Source organism: Serinus canaria, chromosome 2 (genome assembly GCF_022539315.1).
Source record: "Serinus canaria isolate serCan28SL12 chromosome 2, serCan2020, whole genome shotgun sequence".
NCBI lineage: Eukaryota > Metazoa > Chordata > Aves > Passeriformes > Fringillidae > Serinus > Serinus canaria.
The window spans coordinates 70,092,506-70,118,056 of record NC_066315.1 but is presented as its reverse complement, the minus strand read 5'-3'; the positions used below and the strand labels follow the sequence as shown (position 1 = coordinate 70,118,056).

Below are 25,551 nucleotides of genomic sequence, written 5' to 3'. Positions count from 1 at the left end.
AAACTTAAGGAGAGAGGTCACTGTTTTGTACTTACCTTGCTTTTGCTCATCTCTACACGTCTACTAATGTCACTGTTGGAGGCAGGTTTCTTGGGTTAGAAAGGTCTGTGTCTGAACTGATACTGGTGGACTTACACTAAATAAACACAAGAATTGACATTTCTGGTGAGAAGGCAAAAGCAGTCTTTCACAGAGGTATTTGTCACTGCAGCAATACCCCAGTAGGGAGCGAATGCTAATGTGGTGACATCCAAAGGAACTAAAATTAGTGCACAAAATTATTTTACCATTTTCACAGGCACTGCAAACACATTATAATAAGTTTAACAGTGCATATATGGACTAGGTAGTGATGGGTTTTCAATTTTTCTTCACAGACTAGTCTTTTTTGTTGAAACCTATGAAACACAAAGACAATTTAGTTGCTTAATAAATAACAGCATAATGTTCTTTTTAATTTGTACTCTCATGCCACAAAATGTTTTCCTTTCCCAGCTCGATGTCAATTGCAGCGAGCCTGGTAAGTGAAGATACAAAGACCAAGTTTTTGAACAAAATGGGCCAGCTGACTACATCAGGTGCAATGTTGGCTAATGTGTTCCAGAGGAAGAAGTAAGATGGGAAAAGGAACTCCCAGCTAACACTAAGGTGGACCTCAAAGAGACTGGTTCCTGTACTTGAAGTACTTGCCTTTTAATTTCTTCTGTCTTATGTTCTTGTAGTATAATTTTATTCTAACCTCCAAAGATATTTGCACTGCTTTTGAATATCGCTGTGTATCTGTTAATTTTGGGTTAACTGTGGTTGATATAAAACTGAAATCATAGTCTGTACCAAGTCCCTGTTCTGTGTTCTTGTCTTTCCAGCATATTTTTTTTATATAGTGGAAGGTTTTGGTTTTTTTTATTTTCTGACAGGATATCAGCAAATATCTGTATTATACATGGAGCTATTCTGACGGTACTTAAAATAATGTAAATTTGAAGTCATTGTCATGAAGTAATAAAAGTGGAGATTACTTATGTATTTAAATTATGAGAGAGTAATGCAGATTTTTTAATTATGTTTCTAAAAAGAAGAGGAAGAGCCACCAGCATTTGTCTGTGCTTCTAGGGTTGTTTTTGTAAGTATTGTGCATCTTGAATCCAGAGGAATTGCAGTATCTAATGTGTGAGACTGCTTGCACTGCATCAGTCTGCAGGGAATGCTCATGTTTCACATGCTTTATGCCGACATTGTAAATGCTGTACAAAGCCCTTCAGATAAAATTCTCACATCTATGTGATTTTTTGAGGGTTTTTTTCTTTTGTAGGGGTTTTTGTTTTATTTTAAAGCACTTTACAAGTCTACACATCCACAGGCACATTCATTAAGTAAAGGAAAAACACAATAAATGAATAAATTTATTATAAGTTTATAAACATGTAAGCTACTACACAGGGTCCAGTACAGTTCTGCAGGCAGAGGAAACCTTATGCAGAAGAGAGACAGCTTTCATCTTGCACTCAGTGTGCAGTTCTGTGGACTGTGAAAACTAAAGATATTTTGTTGTTTAGATTGAATTTCAGTTCAAATTTAATTTTGGAGTGTTTGAAATTACACTGAGTTTGATGTGCAGTTTCTTTAAAATGCTAAGTAGACTGCCTACATATGTTTTGAAAATGACATTACAGGGAGTATATTCAACAACCAAATATTTTTGTTAGAAAGAAAGCATTAACAACTAAATCCTTTTCTTCTTATACAGCACTTTTTTCCCCCCTCTTTATGTTAATGTAATCTTCTGAAAGTAAACTCAAGTGCATGCATGAACTGGTATGAGGTAGCAAAATATAAAAGCTCGGGCATTCTCTGACATGGTACCATTCAGCTGGAAGTATGGATGGCTTTGAGGACAGGGAAAGCAAAAAAGGGCAAGGGAATAAAGTGTTCCCCCTGAAACAGAATTTGGATGGAATAACAGGTCAGGTATCACCCTTAGATGAATATAATGGAAATTACTCGAGGCTTCTGCCTGCTTCATGTCTGTGCCTGTTGGCTCTGCATACGCTGTTCCTGCCACGGTTGTGTTGTGACAGGGCCTGCTGCTCACGTGCGTGCCGTCGGTCCCCTTGCACTGCACTGATGGAACATTTCTCTGGAGGTTACAGACAGCTCCATGCCTTCATGTTGCTTGTTACCATGAAAGTATGCTTTTAGCAGAATGACTGTGAAATGGAGACATTCCAGAGGGATGGGAAGTGGTGACGTTCCTCTCTATTGTTCTGTTGTCAATAAAAAGTTTTGTATACCTGCCTTGTCTTGTTACTTCTGCTCTTCTCTGAAAAAGATAATCACGTCAACAGAGCTGTTACAGGAGAGATGTTTAATGTACAGAAATTGTTTAGCCTTAGCTCTTTTTACATAGCAGGAGGTAGACTGAACTTGCTCAATTTCCTTGGCTCCTAGACCTGTGGCTTTACTGCCATTTTCATTCAGGGTCTCCTCCTATGTCTCCTGTGCTAGAGTTGTGTTTTGGATTTTTCTTCTCCTGTTTTCTGACTTCTCAAGCAGTTGCAGTGCCAGAGACAACTTTGTTGTCATGAGACTGAAATAACAGGGCCATGGTTAAGCTGCCTGTGAGAGTGGCTGCTCACCTACACTGAACTTCATCCACTGTTTGGAAAACTTTTGAATTCACACAAGCCAAAAAACTGACAGCAATTTAACTTTGGAGAAAGTGGGATGAGACTCTTTAGTTTGTTAGTATGCAGGTAGCATCTTTACTCCCACAGGGTAATAGATTCTAGTCTCTCCAGCCCCTTGAAAAGTATAGCTTTTGCTGCTCACGGTTCTACTTCCTACCAGTTGTAGGAATTTGAGTGAGGATCGCAGAAAGACCAGCACAGGAACTACTGAGGTGAGAAAATTACTGTGTAGGCAGCAAACTTCCAATGCTGGTTGTCTTCTGGAGTTTTGCCTCCTAATTTTCAGGTCTCTGTTAGTCTATGATGGTTGCAGGAGTTTTTCAGTGTATATTAGTTTTCAAATGTGAACAGACTTTCAAGATTGCAAGAAGTTGTTCGGGGTAGGGGGAGGGGGGGGCTTGGTGATATTTGGGGTTTTCTGATTATTCCTCCTAACTCTGTCACTGTAGCATTCAGGACTGGAAAATAAAAGAGACACATTTAATGAGAAGAATTACCAGAATATTTTAAATTAACCTTCCCCCACCTTTCCTGTTACTATTCAAAATAAGTGAACCTTTAGGGAGAAAATGTTCTGTTAAAAGAAAGCATTTCATCCCCTAAGGGGTGTCTATAATTGCTTATGGCTCTGTCTGAGTAAGGATTCTGTAAAAAACCGAAATGTTTGCTTTATTGGCATTGCCTGAACTTCTTCAACTTGTTAGCTTTAAATGTCAAAGGTCTCATGCTGCCCCTAGTGAAGTTTCAGACAAAATCTTAGAATCTTTATTTAAAATACTGACTCTTATGTTCTTAAACAAAAGTGATCAGTGGGCTGGAGTACCTGGCTGCCTCAATATATGTTCTCTGTAGATTAAGCATAAGGCTAATTGGTATTATGCCTATATTTGGTTCTGAAAGATTGTTTTCTAGATCTCTAAATTACAAAAAGAATAATTTGCCTGATCTCTAAATTACAAAAAGAACAATATGCCTATCTTCTAAGCAAGGTGAATAAAGGGAGCTCCATAAGAAAAGCTGCTCAGTTTTCTGTTACTCTCTCCCTACTCCCCTACTGCACCAAGAAGAAAATCCTGCTATTGCTGTACTGAACGTATGTTCTGTTTAGGAGAACTAAAAGCAGTGTTTGAGTGGATATGGGGCTACAAAAGCTGAGGAGGCTGATGGGTTTAAAGTTTAAAAATTATCCATAAAAAAATCTGTTGTGAAGACGAGGAGTTTTTGTAATATATTGTGGGAATTCATTGCTACATAAGGATGATAAGATGATTCAAAAAGAGTCTGCAGAAAAGTAGATTTAGAATAGGGATATTCCTATTTTCTCTGTTGTGACACTGTTAGTGGCATTTCTATGTTCCAGGAGACAGTGGCTATATTTTAGTGCATTTATAGTGAGTATAGTGGAAGGTGAGTATAATGCATTCCAAATGTTTAAAGTAATTTCCCATATGGAACTTACTGATGATGATATTTAAGTGAACTCATTAAGTCCCAGCACAGGTTCATGGAGCAGAAAGTCACCGACATGTTGATACAGCAAACTGATTGGCATGGCACTGATCTGAGGTGGAATGACAGAAGTTCCTGCATCAAATGTAAATGCTGATGAATAACAAGAATTAAGGCAAAAAGATTTCAAGGAAGCTGGCTCAAATGCTTTGAGTGCATCTGGCTAACGTTTCTAGTAAATACATTCGGATCCACAGCTAATTTGGTTTAGACTATGAAATTGGTCAACAAAGGCCCGGAGGAGGGTGATTGTTGAATAAAGCTGTTCAGGTCCTGGATGTCAGCAGTGTGCACTGATCTATCACGTGTTAACTAATTCAAATGAGTGACCATGAATGAGTAATCATTTTTCCAGAGAAGCTGTTTCTAAGGTTTAGCTTAGAGGCTGTTTTAAGGTTTCCTTAGGTTTAATGCTGGCCAGTTTTCATCCATACAGGTAAGCTGTAGAAAAAGATGATTCTGCTTACAGAGTTAGTAACACGCAAGTCAGTGGCAAACAGCCTCTGTCTTTGGAGGTATCTGCACTACGTGCTGAACTTCAATGTCCATCACACTTCCAGTTTGGTGCAAGACTTCCTTAGGCTGAAGAGTTCCATTTCCCAGAAACTTCTGAGCATGAGCAGTTCTGCTGCAGAAGTGAGTGACTTGTAAACAGTGACTTGGTGTCAAGGGCCAACACAACAGCAGTGGTCAGTCTGGTTCCTTTCCCAGCACTGGGATTGCATGTGCTCACCACTGCCTCCCTTAGTCGCCCAATGTCAAGCTGGTCTGCACCTTCTTGACTTCACCATCCTCACAGAAGCAGAGGGCTGTTTGTTCTACCATTTAAATACTGTTTGCAAATAGGGCTGTTTGCTGTATATTTGAATATTTCCATTCCCAAAACTATTGTGACTGTGGCCTTGTGCTGCTGCTCCTTGCCCTGCACTTTTACAGAGATTTTCCCCATTCCATAACATCTGAGAAGCCTCTTCAGGAGACAGAGGTTATACAGTGGAGTCCTGAAGTGACAGGAGCTGTAGCAGAGCATGTGCCTTGTAGGATCATGTGGGTTTGTTCTGAAAGGCATTTGCACCTTCCCTTTAAGTATGCTGTAAGGCAAGGGGAAGTGGTGATGGGGAAGAAGCAGCTGCAATGTTTAATAGGCAATAAGGGCTCATGTAGGTTTGATCCCTTGCTGACAGATGAATGCACTCCGTTGATCTGAATTATCTCAATCAGGTGAGTTTTCAAAGGAATTTGGGATCATTAAGTGTGCTATTAGATAAAATGGCAGGGTGGCTCTGGGCAGCTGGTAATGGGGTGTTGCCAAGGGGTTAGGGTCTCAGTTCCCCTGCTGGTAGGTGTTTGCCAGCCTTAAAGACTCATCTCCAGGACTTGAGAAGTATCCTGGGCTGAGCAAGCTCCCCAGGCCATGCCAGTATTGCTCATGTCCCAAGGATGAATATATGACTCAAGTCTTAGAGGTCAACAGGTATCTTATAAACATCAAAGTTCAAAATTCACTATGACTTTGTATTTCCTCCCTGGAGTATACAGGCATAGCTGTTGCCACAGTGGCTGGTGATAACCTATCAGTTCGGTGTCTGCTTGCACGTACTTCAAATATCTGACGCACAAGCGGTGGCTGGTTGGGAGCATTTTTCTTTTGAATGCTGTGGACTTGAGGTTTTCAGACAGGCATTTAGCAGTGGTACATTTTTGTGGGATTGTAAAAGGTGTGTTGTGTAAACCACACCAGTGTGACTAAGGAGCTTTATTATAGTTGCTCTGTCATGGGAAATATTTGTGTGTTTGAAAATTTCAAGGAGACTGGGCAAAAGAATGCTATGGAAACTTGCCTTTCACAGGAAGAAGAGTTTCAAGTTGACATAATTTTGTGTATGGGTTGGAGTTTATTGTAAAGAGTAGATTTTATTTTTTTAATTTATTTATTTTAATAGCTGGAGTTCTTAAATAAAACTAGAGCCTCCTGTGCTAAAATGTGCAGATATTTTTCTACCTTTTTTCTCCAAGTGTAGAAAGCTCAACATGCTGGGTCATACAGTAGGGCTCCCTCCCTGCAGTGGGTGCTGAAGCAGCTGAAAGCAGCCTTTCTTCCTGGTCCCACAGCAGACTCTCTGCATGGACTACTGCTACTCCAGAAGCTGCACTGCGACCCACCTGCCCCACAGGGCATCCCCCTGATTTAGAGGGATCTTTTCTAGACTTCTGACTTTGCACTGCACTGCCTTTCTTGCTCACCTGCCAAGAGGCATGTATAGCAGTGCGATGCATGTGCTCATATTTACATAACCTGTAACTGACTGAAACCTCAGATAACCTTTGTGACACATACTGAAAGAAAACCATTGGTCGTGATTGATCAAAACCCTTCATCTCATCCTCTATCCCTCGGCAGCATGTGAGAAGAAAGGGAATGCCTTCACAGCCTTCCTGCACATGAGAAAAGGTTTTCCAGGGTGCAACCATCTGCCTTTCAGTGTTGCTTCTCTACCCAAGTTTCCATCACGTCACTTTGAAGACCTGGATTTAACACAGAGCGTCCTGGTTCTCCCTCCTGGTGAAAGGGGGCATCACAAGATGTTGGTGTCCATGTGCAGGTAAGGGGAGTTCAGTGGCATGGATAAAGTGAAGGAACAGCTGGGGATGTAAACATGAGTGTACAGGTGCTGCTCAGATGCCCTGGTGTATCCACCAAACCATTCCTGGCCTTTGCTTTTTGGGTTGAAAGTTTTGGGAAGATGGGAGACAAATTCAGGCATTGGCTGGGACTGAGCTGCCATTTATCCAAGCTTCTGTAAAAGAGGAGTTTTTACACTGATGCTGAAGGGGTTTAATTTTCCCACAGCAACAAAACTTGCAGTTTTGATGTAGATAGCAACTTTTAGAATTGCATTTAGCAGGTAATACCCACTTTTCTCTCTCTAGGAAGGAAGAAAGAAGAGATCCATACTGACCGCAGCCCTGCTAAGCGGTCAGCCGGGCTCACGGTTTGTTTTCCATGGCAGGCATCACCAAAGAAGGGATCTGGAATTATCCAAGGCATTATTTTCATTCTGTCACACCGCTAAGGCTGCACAGGGTTTTCCATCTCTCCTCTTTCACAAGAGCTTCCCAAAGGCTAGTCCAGTTTATGCTTGTGTGCCACAGTGGTGAACAGAAACAAGAGGAACCTGAATGTCATCGTTAAGTTTGTAACCTTAATATTTCAAGAATTTTGGTTTTATTCAAAACAGGTGCTTTGCAAAGGCAGCTGACAAAATAATGTTCTGTAAGAGAAAAAAAAAATCTAGAACAGGCGGACAAACCAGTTTTGGTATAAATATTTAGGTTTTATCTGTGCTACATAGAATGATATATAAGTGTGAAAGAATTGACAGTGCTACACATTCCCTGGTTCATATTTTATAGCATTTATATTTTAGTTACTAACAATCCACTGCAATCCATAATTAAGACTGTAAAGCACCCAGTAGTGGCTTCTGCGGGTTTTGGCTCAGAAACATAAAATTTAACTCAGAGGAAAATGTCTGAGCTTTCAAAAAGAGGCTGTTTTCACATAGTGGTAGAAAAAGAGAGAAATTTCAGCCCAAAAAAGCAATATTTTAGGCAGGATCAGGCGTGAGAATGCAAAAGTAATTGAGCTGATGTGCAATACTGACTGCTCTGGAGCTCCTCCGAGCTGCAAAGGGCTTGGCTTTACTCGATGCCTTCAAAGACTTCACTTGACACCTTCAGAGCAAGCTGATAACACATCTAACTGCTAGTGAGAGTGTGAATTTGCTCTTGTAAATCTCTGGTTAGAAAGAGCAGCTGGTAAATAAACACAGCCTATAGCCTTGGTGTTATGCTAAATGTGAAAAGGGGAAGAGACTTAACAGACTGTTCTGTTTAAAAGGAAACATTTCCTTGTACCATAAACACAAACACTTTAAAACATCCCAGCTGGCACAGAACTGCATGTTTTCAGCAATGGGTGGATGAGGCTCCAGCAGAAGGATCTCACCCCGGTGCTGTCCCTCCCTCTCAGTGGGCTCCCTCCAGGACCAGCCAGGACCAGCACCACTGCCAGCAGCTGGGCACACACCTTTGCCCATGTCACATCTTACCTTGCAAAGCCCCAGTGAAATCTGCTTTGCATTTGTTGCCTACCAGGCAAGCTGGCTGCTGTGGCCATCCTTCCTACTCCTCACTACCCAGTCAGTTCTGTTCTGGCCCAGCAGCCTGTCCTGGCCAAGTGTGGTGAGACCCTGACTCCTCAAGCAGGGTGACAGGGCACTGACACTGCACTTGCAAGCTCGAAGGCTTGCTGAAACCCATCAGCATGATCCTTGCCCACTCACCTCCAGCAGAGTGAGAGCATCAGGAGCAGCAGCTGGCCCTAAGCCAGGTATGTCCTGCAGTGTTGCTTTGAGCCACAGCCCACTGTGAGGCATCAAACTCACCTAGGGGCCACCAGTGCCCAAACAGCCACGTGGTGTCAGAGAACAAGGCCAGGACCTGCACAAGGACCTCAAGCAGGACCTGCTTAGGCAAAGATCAGGCAGGGCCCAACACTTGCTGAGGACATTGGGGAGGGTCAAGCAACTTTAGGGAGATTAAAAAGGCTTTATGGCCCCTGGAAACTATCTAGGGGTGAAGGTCATAGCTTGATGTTGCTGGGAAGGCAGGTCTTCCACTAGCTACAGGGAAAAAGCTCAGCAACTCTTTCTGTCCTGAGTGCAATCATTCCTCTGAGCAGAAATCAAACAGCACCACCGAGGAAGGATCAGTTTTTAATATTCTCTTCATCTTTTGTGTTTGAATTAACTCATTTATTTGAAAACATAAAGAAACTCTAGGGTTTTTTCCTGGTCAAGGGTTAATTTAAATACATAAGTGAAAGAACAACTTCCTTCTTTGCCCAAGTCAGAAACATGCTTCCCAAGCTCATTTCTCAGCATGTGAGCACAGGGCAGGTTTTGTGTCCCCAGGGTCAGCTCCCCTGGATCCTCAGCCTGTGTAAATAGCCGGGCCCTGTCCTGCGGCACCACAGAGGATTCCTGACCCTCTGTGAGAGCAGGGACACGGCGGCCGTGCCGGGCACGCCAGAGGCTGCAGCCCCTCGGCCCCGGGCGGGGCGGCTGCCGCAGGGCGAGCGGTGCAGGCTCTTTCGGGGGTCAGGAGGCCGCCGAGCAGCGTTCCGAGTCAGGTCGCAGGGACTGGCCCCGTGCACGGCCTGCAGTGGTTTGGGAGAGCTCCCAGAGCACATCTTCCGCTTTTCTTCCCCTCTTGGCAGCAATCCCGTCCGCCAGCTCCCGACATCGGCTCAAGTTCGTGGAGGGGGAAGGGAGGGGGACCTCGAGCTCTGTCAGGACGCCGCGGCCGGCACCCACATGTTGCACGGGCACCGAGAGGGGAGAGGGCAAGGAATGGGATGGGACAGGAGCTCTCCTCACGGCTGAGGGCAGACCCAGGGCGCATGGGGGGCGAGCTGGAGGCAGACTGAGGCCCACTGTTTTCTGACAGTGACAGGCGACACCCGGGACCGTGAGGAGAAGGCAGCAACTCCAGGGGAGATGACAGCGAGGAAAAAGGCTGGGGGCTGGAACGGGAGGGCGCAGAGGCGGGGGCAGGTGGACACATGGCCCTGCCGAGGAGGACCGACCGGGAATACAATCCCCACCGACCGGAGGAGGGACGTGGGCATGGTGACTAAACTTCTTGTAAAAAGGGGTGGAGAAAGGAAAGGGAGGGACAAGAAGCGAGGGAGAAAAAAAAAAAAAAAAAAAAGCCCTACATGTCAAGGCTGAGGAAATGCTGTGGGAACTACAGCCAGGCGCTTTTTTTTTTCTTCTCTTCTTCTCTCTTCTCCCCTCGTGTAGCTGAGAGGAAGGAAAGGAAGAAAGAGAAGTAGTCAGCTCAAATGCGCCTCGCTGCGCTGCCGGGGCGCGGGGGCTTGGCTGGAAGGATCTAGTTTCCCTTCGGTGGCAGGAAAAGGAGCCACGGGAGGAGGCAGAGACGCACACCCAGACATGCCCGTCCCGTCAGGCTGCTGGCTCCTTCTCCTGTGCCTCGCTGCCGCTGGCAAACAGGTAAGGCTGGGAGGGGGAGGTGGGTGTCGCATCCCGCCCGCTGGGTTGGTTTGCTCGTCCCGCTGCTCGGGGCCGTCGGCGAGGTCGGAGCCCGCGGCATCCCGCGGGGCTGGGCAGAGCAGCTTCGCCTGCCTTACCCCCCGCTCTGCTGGTTTGGGTTTTGGTTTTGTTTTTAGCCCAGCAACTCATAAGCTTCTCTCGCTTCTGTAAAATCCAAGTAGTCCAAACCCAAAGTTGCAAAGGAAGCCAGGGGATGTGCAGGGAAAACAGCCTGCTTCTGCCCAGGGCAGGGTGTGAGAAACCAGAAGATATTTGCAGTGAGGTTGTTGAGGGATATAATTTGCATGTAGAGTAAAAATAACGCAGACTCCACCCTACTGAACAGATTTATTCGAGGGAGCGTGGGCACACTTGTCCCTCACGCATGGGACGCGGGGTTTTCGCAGCCCAGGTTCAGCTTTCCAGCTTCCCCAGCGGGATGAGTCCCCTCACGCTCTGGCCATCCCAAATGCTGGCAACCCCCGCGCGGCCCCGGGACGCGGGACGGCCTGGTGACCCCCGGTCCGCGAGTGGGCGGCCGCGTAACTCGCCCGGAGGTTGATGTGCTGCTCAGGGCAGAGCCAGGAACGCAAGCCCGGAGCCGGGTCAGCTGCCCCAAAGCGCAGCCCTTTCCTCTGACGGGGGAAGATCTGAGCGAGGTTTGGCTCTGCGGTTGTTTGCAAACACAGCGTGCTCTGGTCGCAGCTCTGTGCGATGCCAGGTGGCTGCTGGTCAGTGGTGGTACGCTTGGGATCGCGGCTGGTCTTCCTCTGCTGTCGGAAAGACCATTTTCTACAGCCAGCTCTTGCTCAGCCTTGTCAGTGGCGTACATTGCGTTTCCTCCAGTAGTTTACATCGGCATAAGCTTGCTTTGCTCTTTTTAATTATACAGCTTAAAAATTATCCTTCTCCCTTGTGGTTGTTTAGACCCTTCTAGACTGGCAGGATTCAGAAAAACCATGCTACCCTTTATTTACACTTTATTTCCTCCATTAATCAGTGTTTGACAGTCTCGCTACCATTTGTATTTATTTCATCTGAACTTCTGGTATTTTTCTGTGTGTCATTATTCTTGATAAGTTATGTAACTTAAAGCGCTTCCCTCAACATGGGGATGTAACCAGGCCATGGCTGGGTTCCCTGAAAGCAAGGTGCAGCTTCAAGAAAAAAAGAGATAAAAACCCAAACCAAAACAGAAAACCCTCTGCTGTCTACAGCTTACAATTTCATGTCTGACCGCACAGTCCTGAGAGCCTTTCCTTTGGATTCCTGGATTTAAATATGTTGCCTAAAACCACACAGGCCTTTTTTTCTCCTCTAAAATATACGTTTCATTTTGTCCACCCTCACTCTCAAGCCTCTTTCAAAGCGCTGCTTTCCAGGTGTCCTCCATATGTATGTGTATGAGCCTGCAAATTTCAAAAGTGACTTTTACATCACAGCCTTCAGTGGGTTTTCCCTATCCCTCAGTATCCTCTGTGTCTCTCTTTTTCCCCTGCCCTGGTGCTCAGGACTGATCAGTGCAGCAGGAAGAGCAGACCTCATCGCTCTTTGTACCTTTACTTCAGGTCACTAACCATCACATGCCTGCTTCTGGAGCCATTTTGGTTTAGTGCAGTTTTTCTTTTTGAAATATCCTCACTGTCTGGAATGGGCTCAGCTTTTGACCAAACCTTGGAAATTCAGATTTCCGTGGTATAGCTCCTGGCATGTTTCAGGTACCATGATGTAGGAGCCAGAGCTCCTCATCATTTCTCACCTCTTGATTCATAGCCTTTCACAGGACACAGAACAAGGAACTTGTATTTATTTTGGGCTGATGTGTAAAGTCTTTCCACTGCCTCCAACACGTGCTCAGTTCTGAGTCTGTGATTGTACAGAGTGCAACATCGCTGTTGCTTTGGACAAGTAGCAGCACAAAACTGTAGGAAGCTCCAGGAAAGCTGCAACGTAAAGATAAGGATAAAACATAATTTGCCAAAGAGCCCATTAATTTAATATTCTGCCTTCAAGAGTAGCAGAACCTACAAGAATGTGAAAGGCAAGCTTAGAGAGGTGCTGCTCTGGAACAGCCTTTCAGTTTCTCCTTTGTCTGACTGATTTGAGCGGTGGTTTCTTACAAGAGAGTTGCTTTCTGATGGAACAAATGTGAGAATACCTGTGGGAGGGTTGAGGTTTTTCTGATGCATTTGTGTTAGTTTAGACTGGTTGAAAGGGTGGAATAGCACTCAAACGGTGATATTTACAATGTATTTCCTGCAAAGAATGAGAAGCATTTAGAAATATAAGTAATTGCATACTCATAATTCTGCTGAGAATAGACATGATCACTGTCATCATTTTCACCAAAGAGGAAATGGGAACAGAGAATTCGTGACTTGCTCTAGGTCACACACCAAGCATGGAGCAGAACTTCTGGGAACAGAGCTCAGCCCTACTTATCTCGTGCTTCAGCCAAAAGACGATCTTTCCAAGTGATTTGTTTTGGGAACCTCTCAGAGGTATTTTGCTCCCTGGGGCATGATCTGCTCAACTTCTTCACACAGAATAGTCACATCCTTTTCCTTGCTTAACATCAGTAAAGAGTATCAGTGCTACTATCAGATGGGAGTCAAAGTCTCTGAGAATGTGCATTTGCAAATGTGCAATAAATCAGTTGCACCACAGATTCATCTCCCCTTGTGTGGCATGGAATGTGTCCTTCCACTACTCTGTAACATCTACTTCATAGAAAAAGTTTGCTCGTTGCAAGCATTTCGAATTCTTTGCAATGTAGAAAAGTTTTGGCCAAAATATAGATTTTTCTCTAACTTCCTAAAATGCACAGTCTGTATGATGAGAGAGGGGAAAAAAGAGCATAACGGTGACTCTGCTGTGTTACACTGTAGGCTCTTCCAGTCCATGATTCCTGCTCTGATCAGGGCCAGAGGAATCATTCAGTAGAACAAAACTTGTACAATATCTAATCTGAACTCCTGGATAGATTCAACCATTAACAGCATGGGCTTGCTTCAAAGCTACTGTAATTCGGTTAGTTCAATTTGTCAAAATTCCCTTGCAGCAATGGTTCCCATGAGAAACACTGGCCAGCGTTCCATTTTTTTGCAGTTTCCCCCAGAATATGTGAAAAATCTTACAGCACCTCATATCAACAGAACATAATGTATGTAAAACTACATCAAACCACAGTTTAAGAGATCTGTCCCACTTCTCTTTTCATGTTAAGCCTCATCTGCCTGATGTAATTTCTTCTTTCCCACCAAGAGGACCAAAACAAACCTTTGCCACATTTCACAAATTGGTAGAATTCAAAGCTTATCAGACATCTCAAGAGTACTGACCAATGTCATCTAAGTCACAGGACTTTCTTCATACTGTGCCAGAAGGGAAAAAAAAAAACAAACTGAAAGAAACAGGTCAAGCAGAGAGATTAACTGCATCCCTAAGGATCTTTTTTTGTGTCTGCTGCCCATTTCTGTCTATAACCCTCAAGCTCAGAAAAGTGGGATGTAACTTGACAGCTGGGCAAGAACAGTACAGATGATTAAAGGGATGCATGTGTAACTACTACATAGAAAATCATGGAAACCTCAAAGTGATGCCCTCCAGCATCACTTAAGACTATTTAACACATCCTTGATGCTACTTAGAAGAATCATACTTGAATCACTTTGCTGTGCTTATCCATCTGTCCCTAGGAGTTCAAGTGGTGAAAGGCTCTCCTGTAGTAGGTACATGCGCAGATGCAAGGAAAAGGCAATGCAATGCTGTCCTCCTGCTTCTCCCTGCCCACTTCCTCTCTGTATGACCAGGTCTCCAGGAAGTTTTTGTGGTGACCAGAGCCAGGAGGGTTCCTGCCACCACATGCCATTACCACAGAATTCAGATCTCCCTCCATCCTATGCCCCGTGCTGCAAAGGTCTGCTCTGCAGCAAAGGCTGCAGGACACTTGGAGGGGTGATTGCTTTGGGAGCTGGTTGAGCTTACACAGGAGGGAAGAGGGAAGCAGAGATAACTGTTCATTGTGTTGTCAGCTGCAGCTCTGCTCCTTGCATAAACTGTCCTCTTCCTTTCCGTAGGAAACTGGAAACACAGCTTGCTGGAAACTTGCTGGAAACTCAGCTTGCAAGGCAGCACTGGCTTCTGCTGCAGCTACACACCCCTGTTTTTAAGGATGCCTTGGTTGGCGTTGCTTGCATGGAGAAGCAGCTGCTCTGAGAATGGCTCATTATTACTGACAGAGAACGCAAAGGCAAATATTTGTATGTTATAAATGCAAGATAAAAATTAAGTGATATTTAACCAGGTTGGACTCTGGACTTGAGTAGGCCTTGGTCTGTGCAACACAATAGCCTGCCTGCAAGAACTTGCCCCTTTTTATGACTTACTCTTCTTTGAAAGTGGTCCAAAGGTCATGTAGTAGAAAAAAAACTCCACAAGCAGCAATGGCTGGAAGTCATAAGGTGGGCTGCAGGTGGGAATCCAGCTGTGCTGGCACTCAGGATAGCCTGCTGTTGTGTTTGCCCTGTGGGAGCAGGACTTGGTGTGATGATTTGGCAGTCAGGAAAGCAGGTTTCCTGATTTGTCCCTGTCTGTGTGTCACTGCAGTGTGCTATCACATTTGTGATGGGCTGCCTTCTGGAGGGCTCAGCACTGCACAGCAGGCACAATGCTGACATCAGCCTGGCACTCCAGGACATCCTGGTTTGTGTCTCATACCTGTGCCGCTGCCTCAGCTGCTTTGTGCAGGGCTTCTGATGGTTACCTCTTTTGTTTGCCTTCTCAGGGTGTGAGCTCTCTGGGCATGGCTTTCTTTGGTGTTTGTGCAGTGCCCAGGATGTCATGGCTGCAAATGAAGCCAAAGAGTCATTAATCACCTTGGGATAGTGCCCCATCTGTTTCTCACCAAAGTCACAGGGAGGTCTGCCCACGCAGGCCCAGGAAGGGAGTGGATGCGTTGCCCTGGCTGGATGCCATGGTGGAGGCTGCAGCATCCAGCCCTGGCTCTTGTTCTCTGGATCTTCTTCTGCCCAGAACCCCAACAGCATCCCCACGGCAGGGGCACATTCCCCACACCACTTGGCCAGATGTGTTTGTGCTGCCTCCCTGCAGCATTCCCAAAGGATTGGGTAGAGGAGGGGCTCTGGCAGGGAATGGCAGCTCAGTGGGCAGGCAGAGAGAGCTGAGACCCAGGGTTACTTCTCAGCCTCTGCAGAACCCTCTTGCTGCCTCCCTTCTTAAAATCTAGATAAAAGAGACCAGAAAAGGCTGTGTTTTGGTGAAAGAGCCAAGCTGGCCGGTTTAATCCACCCTGCAAAAGCCAATTAGCCAAGGAGGGGGGAAAAAAATGAGGTCATTCACCCTCACCACTTTGTGGCTACTCCAAAAGAAAAAAAAGTATATAGGGTCTGTTCAAGAATGGCAAAGAACAACATTTGTGACTGCAGATGGATGCAGAATATATTTAGTCAGTGGTCAAAGGGGAGGGAAAAGAAAAGACTCTTGTGTGGAAATAAAAATACTGTGAAGTTTTGTTAGGCAACCCATTAATCTGGAATGCAGAAATACAGATAGGGAAAAATGTGCAACTAGGTTCATATGAAGTCCTAAAATTGCTTATGTAGCACACAAGAAAATCTATTTTGAGTGCATTATTTTGCCACAGTGAAGAGTTTTGTCTTAGGAGCAACATATGCTCCATAACTTTGCATTGTTTGGTAGCAAGAATGAGATGGTTCCTTGAATCTGATCTCACAGGAAGAAAAGCTCTCCCCTGCAATACCACATGTTGTAAAACAGCCTGCTTATGGAAAGCAGCCAGGGCCTCTTCCAATCAGGGAAGAATATTTCCACAGACATTACTGGCTGCAGCCACCGGCAGAGCTGGTTCCTCATGACTGACACCTAAAGAGTGAATTAATCAGTTCTCAGCCCAGTCCTGAGCTCTTTAATAAAGGCAGCAATTCCTTCACTGCAGAGAAGGTGCAGATACAGTAAAGCAGTCCTCCCTCTAACTCACGCCGAAGCAGAATGGTCTGTGGTTGTTACATGCATCCCCCCCAGACAGCCATCATCTCCAGCAAGGGCTGCAGCCCCACCTCTGCCCTTCATGTTTCTGCCTGCAGAGTACTCAGCAGTTGTTCCATGGACAATGCTAAAATCCAGGAGAAGGAAGCCAGAGCAGAGCATCATGTGGTGAAAGCAAGCTCTCTTCTACAAGCTTTCTCATTCTGCCCAGCAGCTCATCTAGGGTTGTGGGATCTCACCTCACATGATAAGAGATTAGCATGTTATGTTCCAATCTGAGGGCGTGCTGGAAGGAAAGGGTACATAAATATACAGATTTTTAATCATAGGAAGTCCACATTGGACTCCTAATCTGGCATCCAGCCCAAGAAATCTGTCATGGTCATTTCTTCAGTAAGACTCAGCTTCAGCTGATGAAGCAAAGAAAAATTATCTGCTGAACTAAAATGCAAGAGGAGCATGATCCCCCTAAATCATTTTATTTTTATTATTTTTTTAATTAAGCATGAATAGGTGTAGAGTTACTCATGATGAGTCATTGAGACAGTACCTGGAGTGGTAAAGCTGCTAAACTTTCCTTTGGAGCACTGCTCTCGCACCTGTTCAATCTAGAAGAGATTTGCCTCTGCAGGCCTTACCACAAGCACACCTAGGTATTATCTTTGATAATGTCATTATTCTGCAGCCTTTATTTCTGCTTGTTATGGACTGTTGGTCTTGCTGTCAAGCCTTTTTGTTAAATATTTTGGTTTGGTTAGCTTTTGGGTTCTCAGTCTCTGATTCACCTTCAGAGTATTCTACCTGGTAGCTGTTAGTCTTTGAAATGCTGCGGCTGTGGGTGCACGTAGGTTAAAACATGAAGTTTTGCAGCAAAGTGCAGGCAATGTGCAGGCACTGCTGACTGTCCAGGCAGTGAAAATGTTAAGTGTGCCCCTCTGGCTGCAGTGTGGAGATGACTTTGTCTCTGAATGACAAATGTTGTGCACGTGATGGCAAGTCTTCGCCTGTGGAGCCAGGCTGGCTGATTCACAGCTTCAGTCAGTCCCTGTTTCACTCCTGCTGTCTCTCAACCCCATTTTCTCCCATCTGATCTATCTGATATACCTGAGGTTCCTGTCTGCCTGCCCCCACCCCGCCATGAGAGCCGTCAGTGTGGCACTTCTCCTTTGCGTAGCTGCTGGCCAGAAATAGCTCTGGTGGGTTTGAGACTGAGGAATGCTCCTTCCCACTGGTAGAGCAGCACCAGTTGCACAGGTGTTTGCTTTTGGCTGCATGCTGGAACAGAGGGACAAGGGGAACAGGCAGGACAGAACTTCTGCCACCATTTGCCCAAGTCCTGGCTGCACGTTACAATTTTCTCTTCACCTCTTCATTATTGATTTTATCCCTTACGCTCTTTCTGGCCTCTTCAGGCATTCAGGCTGTAGCAGGGTTTTAAGGACCTATTTTTAAAAGTGAAATAATATTTAGTTTAAGCTGTTGCCATTTCCCGGCTCTATTTTACCACGTGGTGGTTGTTCTGTGATGTGGTTTACTGGTCACTGGAAAGTTGACATCACCGAAAGCATTTCATTCACAATCTAAGATTTTTGTGATGAATTACAGGCCTGCAAGCAAATAACTGGAATTGCAAAGCTGTGACTTGGGTGCTGCTTTGATTTAATTTTTGTCAACAGTGAAGACTGTCCATGAAGGAACTGTTGCATGCAACATGATTATAATTAAGACTTTAACACAGGACTCCTCTTTCCTCCTGTACACCCACAACTCTAAAATTTTCCAGAGTTGTTACTATTATGTGCCTCAAGAGTGTGCCTGGGAGCGCCAGCCACACCAGAACCCATCGAGAACCAGATTCTGTTTTTACTCTGAAATAATTTTTTAATCAAGCCTCTGAAACTGGCAATGGGCGGAAAAAATCTGGGTTCTGGGTAGCTGTGCTGCTGACCCAAAACAGGTAGGAGGCTGGAAGGCTGTGGGCTCCGTTGGTACCTGTGAGGGGAGAGGCAGTGGCTCATACTTGAAGAAGCAGCAGTAGACGACAGCAGAGGCCCTCTTAACTGTGCTTGCAGGGGCTACTTCAGTTCAGGAAATATTGCTCACTGCTCAAAGTTCCAGGCTTATAAAGCCCCAAATCCACTGATTTTTTTCAGTTTTGTAGCAGGCAAGTCTAAGGACCTCAAAAGCAAGTGGCTTGAATAACCCTGGGCTCCAAAGGATAAAGAAGTGGTGTGTGCAAGGCAGGACAAACCAAAGTTGTCTTTCCCATAGGTACTTTGATGCTGTAATAATAAATGGAGAAAAAAAATGTGCTTTGCACAGTGAAATGATGACAGATGACTTGAATACTCTCCAGAAACAACTACACTGGTCAAGAAGGTGCCATCTTAAAAGACAGTTATTTCTTGATGTGTTTCTTTGCATCTCAATTTTTGCAAAGCTGAGGTTATTGCTAATGAGCAATCCTCATTGAGGCATCAGGTTCTTGTTCAAAAGTGTCATGGGAAAAAGATTGTGGAAACCCCCGACCTTGTTCTTCCAGATTTTTTCTTTTCAAGGAAAGAGGCCCGCGCAACTCTATCTTTTCTGAAACGTGAAGAGCGAGAAGAGTAATTTTAGCATCCATGACACACAGCTTCTGCTGCCCTCTGATTGCTCAAGGGCACAAAAAATAAATATTTCCTTAAGCCTGAGGACAGGAGTCTGAATGCTGCTGGTTCTCCCCTTCAGAAGCACCTGTGTGTGTGTGTTTTTTTAAGGTGTGAGTAACATAGTGTTGCTTTGTAGTGCTGTCGTCGATATTCTCCAACCCTAAAAGCACAAGCACACTCTTGCTTAAAAGTGTCCTTTTCAACAAATAAGCAAGAAAAAAATCCAAACCTGAAAAGTCTGCCTGCAGCTCAATGCCAAAACACAATCTTTCTGCAAACCTTGATGTAAGCATGCCTGTTTTTCCAAAGAAGTCCATTGTGGTAATCGTGCTTAAAGGTAAGCAGGTGTTGGTGTGCTTTACCAAACTGGATCTACCAAGCGTGGAGGAGATTTGTCTTTTTCCCCCTGTCTTCTTCCCCTGTCAGATATACTTGTTCTGAAGTAATATTGATCAAATGGGAAAGCTGCCTGGTTTTTTAGGATCTGGTGCAAACCTGTGTGCTTTGCACACTTTTGAAATAACAAACTAAACTTACACAGGATACCTAGAGCTCTCTGAAGCACTTACTTACACATGGTGGTGGGATTTAATGAGCAGCTTCATTCATAGCGAGACCATTAAATGAATGACCAGGCTGGGTGTAATCTCATTTAAGCAGAGGAAGTTGGCACTTTCTCTCTCTAGATAAGAGCTTGGTGATGTCCAAATCACTCTGACCCACAGGCCAGCATCCGAGGAGAGGAAGGATGTTCCAGGGGTTACGGAGCAGACTTGGGCCTTGGGAGACTTGGTTTGGTTTCCTGTCACCTCTGTAAAGCCAGATGGCCTCCTGGTACAAGTTCCTCATCTGCAAATGAATTGCACTTCCCTGTCTCAGAAGGACACGCTGGCAGGAATGTGCTGGTGATGGTGAAGCATCAGGTCATCATGCTGCCAGCAGCACAAGTACTTCTCATCCTTCAAAGAAAGTTAATGTACAGTTTGAGACAGACACATCTGCCTGGCAGAGGGATTAACATGGGACAGCCTGACATCAACAGAGCTGTGTTAGCAAAAAGTTTGGATCCCACCATAAGAAAATTCCAGGTTGCTTTGATTTCCCTTCCTGTCCCCTCTTGCCCCAGCTTTCATGCTCGGCAGGTCCAACCAGTCCATACCAGGCTCGAGTCCCTCACCTTCACCTGGGGGTTAGCCCCGTGAGAGCCTTGTCTTTGCACCACTGGGCATAAATCAACAGAAGGAGTATTGCAGCTTTATGAATGCCTTGGCTTGTGAGAAAAGGGGAAGGACTCGGACACGGAAGAGGCTGCTTATTGACACAGAGCACAGGTTAATGCAGCTGTGACCTATTCCATAACAATAGCCCTGACTGTGTCGTAAAGCCTGGTGGTATAAAATTATGTCCAACAGGTGGCTGAGCAATTAGCCTGCTCCCTTCACCTTGGTTCTAGGGCCCTGCTGCTTCTCCTCAGGCTGAGTTATGAGTCTCAGAAATTACTCCAGACCTTTTAGCTGAATGCTCCTTAGCAGATTTGCATATCCTTCCGCAAAAAGGATGGCTTTGCCCTTGTTTGACACTTCAGTAATTTTTTTAGTCTTTTTGTCTAAAGAGGAACTATTAAACAGGGGCAAACGAGGAAGAAGAGGATATTCTGTAACAAAAAGCAAGTGGCTGAGACTGCTTTTGGTCTCACCACGATTGTTACATTTGTGGATGGCTGAGTAGAGAATCAATTGCTCAAGACACTCTTTGTGCTTGGTTCCACATCATCACCTCAGCCCTTTGCTGGCCATCTCAGTGTTTTAGCTTGAAGTGCATTACAGAAAACAGCTCTTTCAGGTATAGGGGTCACTGAGCTGTGTCACTGTTCAGCTGCCAGGCTGGCCCAACTTTCCTTTTCCTATATTGCCTCTTCCCTCACCAGTGCTGCCTGTTATCCTGTGCCCCTCCTTGGAAGTGCCGTGTAAACGGGGAATGCAGTGTTTGTTCCAAAATGGCATTGTCTAATCACAGGAAAGGTGCTGCTAATGAATGCAAAGAAAGAGACAAGGAAACAATGACAACAGAAGACTAGACTCTTAATTTGACCCGGGGTTGTTGTGATGATAAACAAAAAAGGCTGTAAGTGTTTTATACCCTGCAAAAATACAAGAACTCAAGACCTCTGTTTTGTACTGCTTTTTCTGTTCCAGACACAGCTAGCACAGTTTTGATAAACATAAGTCATGCACCAGCGCATGCCTCAAACTCCAAGCCAGAGGGTGGTGTTTTAAAAAAAAATTCAATCTTTTTTGGTCATCTTAAATATACAAGACCTTTCCCAGCATTAGAACAGGGCAAGGTGCTTAGGGAAAAGTATTTTTTTAAGGGGTTGCTAATGCTTAAACTAGAAAAGGAGAGATGAGAAGATATAAAGGCTTGGTGGAAACAAGGGGAGAATGCGAAGTAAAGGAATGGGAACCAGCACCAGCAGGTTGTCATGTGCTATTAGATGGCAAAAGCTCCCTTTAACCAGCAGAAGAAACTTTATTGCAACTTTGTCCAAGTTAATACAGTTTTCAGGGCTGTATCCAAGAGTGAATTCCTTGATATGGGCTCTATTTTGAATCACCTTATCTAATTTCAAGATCAACAACTGTGAGGTGTTGAGTTTGCCTTGAGGACTTTGAGCTGCCAAAGCAGTGTCAGTGAAGGGCTGGGCACAATGCTCAGCTGGCCAGGATCCCCAGCACAAGCCATGCCCTCGAGCCTGGGCTCTGGGTGGGACCACTGTGTGCACAGCCAGCTGAGAGCTGGGAGGGAGTGCAAAGGCCCATGAGGGCCAGAGGCATGTCTGCTGCCCACTTTGCAAATGCCCTGTCATGTACCCATTTCAGGTGGGTGGGGGGGAGAGGGGGTGCTTTGTGCAGATTTGTGTTGGTTTTGGTTTGGTTTTTTTGAGACACAAAAAGTTGTTGGATAATTGCATCAGCTTTCTGGATGGCAGCCTCAGTTCCATGAGACCACCTCTGCAGGACACAGTGGGAGCCATAAAAAGCTGCAAAATTTAAGCCCTGTATTTTATGGGACTAGCTCAGAGCATTTTGTATCCCAGTAGGAAGCTGGGAACTTCTTCTGTTTAAGGAATATAAATCATTCACTTTGCTTGTTTGCCTAATGTTCTGCATTAAAACTGGCAGTTTCCCAGGTCTTGATCTGAGGTAATTTCTTTGGAAGAGACTACAGAGGTATCTCTGTGCCTTTTTTTGCCTTTACAACTGTTTTAAAGTTGTAGATTTTAAATAAAGAGTACTGTAAGAAAAGGTTATGTAGCAGGCCAAAAGTTCATGACTAATTGCAAGATGGGTTATTTATTTGTCACCTGGCCCTATTAAAAGTTCCTATGTGTACATCATCAAGTACATACTCTTAGCATGTCTAAAAAGCACCTTTGAAATCACAAGTGTTGGGGAAGTTTTATTGTTTGGCTGTCCACGAGAGATAGAGACAGAACATCTTCCTTTTCTCTGCCAGTGCTGGGACTGGGTAGGTCTGGAGCTCCCCAAGTGTACTGGTTCTCATCATGTCCTCTCTTTCCTTCCCTGCTCCAGCTGTCACTACAAATCACTCCGCCGTGTGAGAGCGAACAACACTATGAGTACCTGGGACGGTGCTGCAGGAAGTGTGAGCCAGGTATGTGAGCACTGCCTGGGCTGTGAGGCTGAGAGGCTCCTTAGCAGCTGCTCTGCGGGTGAGGCAGCCAGCTCTCCTGACTGCTGGTGGATTGGCACGTGCCCTGCAGGTGCCTGGTCTCAAGTGCCTTCCTAGGGCAGGAGTGGTCCTGCTGGCCTCAGCAAAGGCCACAGCAGCTGTTTTGTTTGGATAGCACTTAACCACTGCGGGAGACAGACAGGAGCTCGAATTTTGTGCTCCCAGGCTGTCCACTTCGCAGATGTTTCAGTGCCACACTGAATGGGGACCAGATTGACAAACTAAAAAGGTACAGGAAAAAATGATTGGCAACAGCAGTGTTAGCACCCAGTCTCTTATTTTTCTCTAACCTCCTTAGACAGCTGCCCTACAGCTTCCAGATGACCTATTTGTCCTTTTCTCAATCACAGGGAAGTATTTATCTGCTAGATGCACTGCTACTTCTGATAGCGTGTGCCAGCCGTGTGGCCCGAACGAGTATATGGATGTCTGGAATGAAGAAGATAAATGCTTACTACATAAAATATGTGATCAAGGTGAGCTGTTCATACTGCAGAACCTTTTCATCCAAATTAGTGAAGCATGAAGATTGGAAAGTGGATCTAGGGAAGTTGCTGTGTTCAGGTGCCCAACACTGAAGGCTGAGCTTGCAGAAGAGCCTGGCAGAGAGGGAGGTCCCCAGGCAGCAGAGATCCTGTGCTGTGCAGAGCACCATGACTGCAGTCTCAGTGCTGCTGATAGTGATTATCTTCACTGGGGCCATTCACCCCTGTGAGCTGATTTTAGAAGTTGTCCTTTTGCCCAGCACACTCTGCATTCACTTCCCCTAATGTGTTTGTCTCACTCTTGCAAATGTTGTGTTTATTTTCTACAAAAGCCACAAGGAAATGTATTGTTTAGAAGTGCAGTGGGTGAGGAGCCCTGTGCTGATCAAGGGTCTCCTGTGCTCCCGGAAAGACACCATTTCCTCTAACATGAATGGTTTTGCATCTGCCATTCAAGCAAAGCATGTAGGTAGAACAGGAGATTCAGAAACTTGAGGCTTGTTTTCAGAGAGATTTTTACTCTCATCTGCTTTCTCTTTTAGGGAAGGCCTTGAGAGAAGTGAACCCAGGGAACAGCACGTTCCAGCGGCAGTGTGCTTGTACAATGGGCTACCACTGGAACGAGGACTGCGACTGCTGCCAGCGAAATACCATGTGTGCTCCCGGACTTGGAGTCAAGCCTCCTGGTAAGATACAGAAAGGGGATGTACAAAGTGAAATGTCCAGCTCAGGCCTACTGAATGAGGCCGGCATCATGTGGGTTGTGACATTAGAGAGGGTCCTTTAGACTCTCAGATGACAACAGAAGATGCATGTCTGAGTTGTCATTACTACTGCATGTAATCCTCCTGGACTCGTCACATTTTGAAGGCTCCTGCCTCTGTAGTTTAGATGGTATCTTGGATCAAGTGACTTCTGCAAGATATCACGTGGACATGGCAGTAGTTGCAAGGTGTCCAGTACGTTTCTAATGTTTGCTGAGGTGTCTGACTGTGAGTCACTAGGTCATGTGTTGCTCCTGTATTCAGAGAAGCACTCTTTTGGGGGTTGTTCCTGAGGTCAGATTTGCAATCTGGTTTTGTGCAATGACTTTGCTTTGCCACTTTTTAATGTTACAAACAAATTAAAACTGATTAGCACTTTTCAGATAGCTCATGTATTTGTTTTGGATGGCTAGTAGTACAAAGGTTTATTACGGACATTTAATTTAAGTCTAATTAAAACCAGATGCAGGTGTTTTGTGAGTGGAAAACAGAGAGTTAAGTTCACAGTGAACACTGGGAACAACTGCACCAGGCATAAGGAACCCCAAAAACGCAGCAAATAATAGAGGAATGGAGGAAGAAATGCTTCATGCGTTTTTTCTCCAGCCTAACAAATCCTGATGCAGCATTTTGTTTACTGTGGCTTCATAGAAATGACAATACCAGTCAGCGTCACTGTCTGTGGCACAGCATCATCATGAGGGAATACATAGAAGGGGAAGGATGTAACAGCTGTGTGTTATTTTTCAATAAATAACACAAATGGCTCCTGGTCATTTCTCATTTTGATCATGTAGAGAAGTGCTCAGGTGAGACTTTCCGGGGCTTACATGGGACTGTGGTTACTGCTCTAATAAAACCGAAGACCCTACTCTTTCTGAAAGCTTTTAGGGGATTGTGGGAGAAGAGTGGAGAGGGAGAATGGCGTGCATAGTCACCTTCCTCTCACTTGGAAGGAGCCCACAGAAACTCATCTATGACATTTTTCCTTCCTACATACAGTGCAACAAGACAGGGACACAATGTGCATACCATGTCCCAGAGGCTACTTCTCAAAGGTCTCTTCATCCACCGACGAGTGTAAATCCTGGACCAAGTAAGTCCTTGGGTGTTGTAAATGGACCACACCAGTCAAAAGGCAGGGAGAAACTTGGGCAAAAGCATTTCTCAGTGGGGTGTTCCAGACTGCCTGTAGAGCAGTGAGTACATCAGCATTGGCTGTGCAGTGGTGAAGGCGTTGTCAGGCTGAAGCTTGAATTCTCCTTAGAGGAGAACAAGAGAGACCAGTGACAACAGAACTGCTGAGCCGAAAATAAAGTATCTGAGGTTCTTAGGGGTGGAGAAATGTCATATTTTACACCAGAAAGTACTGCTCTGCATAAGTGTAGGAGGCACAAAAAGCTTCCTGGAGAGAACCTAGCCTCTTTGTCCTTCTTTTTTAGCTGTACCGCTCTAGGAATGGAAGAAATTGTGCCTGGGACTGACAAGTCTGATGCAGTTTGTAAAGAATGGAAGATACCTGGGCCATCAGAAGATGGTTTGTGTCCTTATAGGGGTTG

General features: G+C 45.2%; 2 protein-coding genes and 1 long non-coding RNA gene across 8 annotated transcripts in view; all 3 read left to right on the top strand.

Moving 5' to 3' along the window:
* The window catches only part of RELCH (RAB11 binding and LisH domain, coiled-coil and HEAT repeat containing), a 75,843-nt gene extending 73,548 nt beyond the window's left edge, over positions 1-2,295 (top strand). For all 4 annotated transcript variants that reach the window (XM_050970683.1, XM_030228872.2, XM_030228867.2 and 1 more), the window contains one exon: positions 496-2,295. In XM_050970683.1, coding sequence (XP_050826640.1) covers positions 496-616 — 121 coding nt within the window. In that variant the 3' untranslated portion in view covers positions 617-2,295. The remainder of the gene's footprint in view (positions 1-495) is intronic.
* Positions 2,296-5,349: 3,054 nt separating this feature from the next.
* Positions 5,350-7,216, top strand: LOC127059335 (uncharacterized). The gene is made up of 3 exons (XR_007777032.1): positions 5,350-5,417; positions 6,598-6,799; positions 7,128-7,216. It is a non-coding gene; the product is annotated as an uncharacterized LOC127059335 (long non-coding RNA).
* Positions 7,217-9,317: 2,101 nt separating this feature from the next.
* Positions 9,318-25,551, top strand: part of TNFRSF11A (TNF receptor superfamily member 11a) — a 28,826-nt gene continuing 12,592 nt past the window's right edge. For 2 of the 3 annotated variants that reach the window (XM_018926791.3, XM_018926787.3), the window contains exons 1-7: positions 9,518-9,889; positions 10,064-10,273; positions 22,584-22,665; positions 23,094-23,219; positions 23,771-23,914; positions 24,995-25,088; positions 25,435-25,529. In XM_018926791.3, the coding sequence (XP_018782336.3) occupies positions 9,758-9,889; positions 10,064-10,273; positions 22,584-22,665; positions 23,094-23,219; positions 23,771-23,914; positions 24,995-25,088; positions 25,435-25,529 (883 nt within the window). In that variant the 5' untranslated portion in view covers positions 9,518-9,757. The other variant, XM_018926797.3, reaches the window with a different exon arrangement.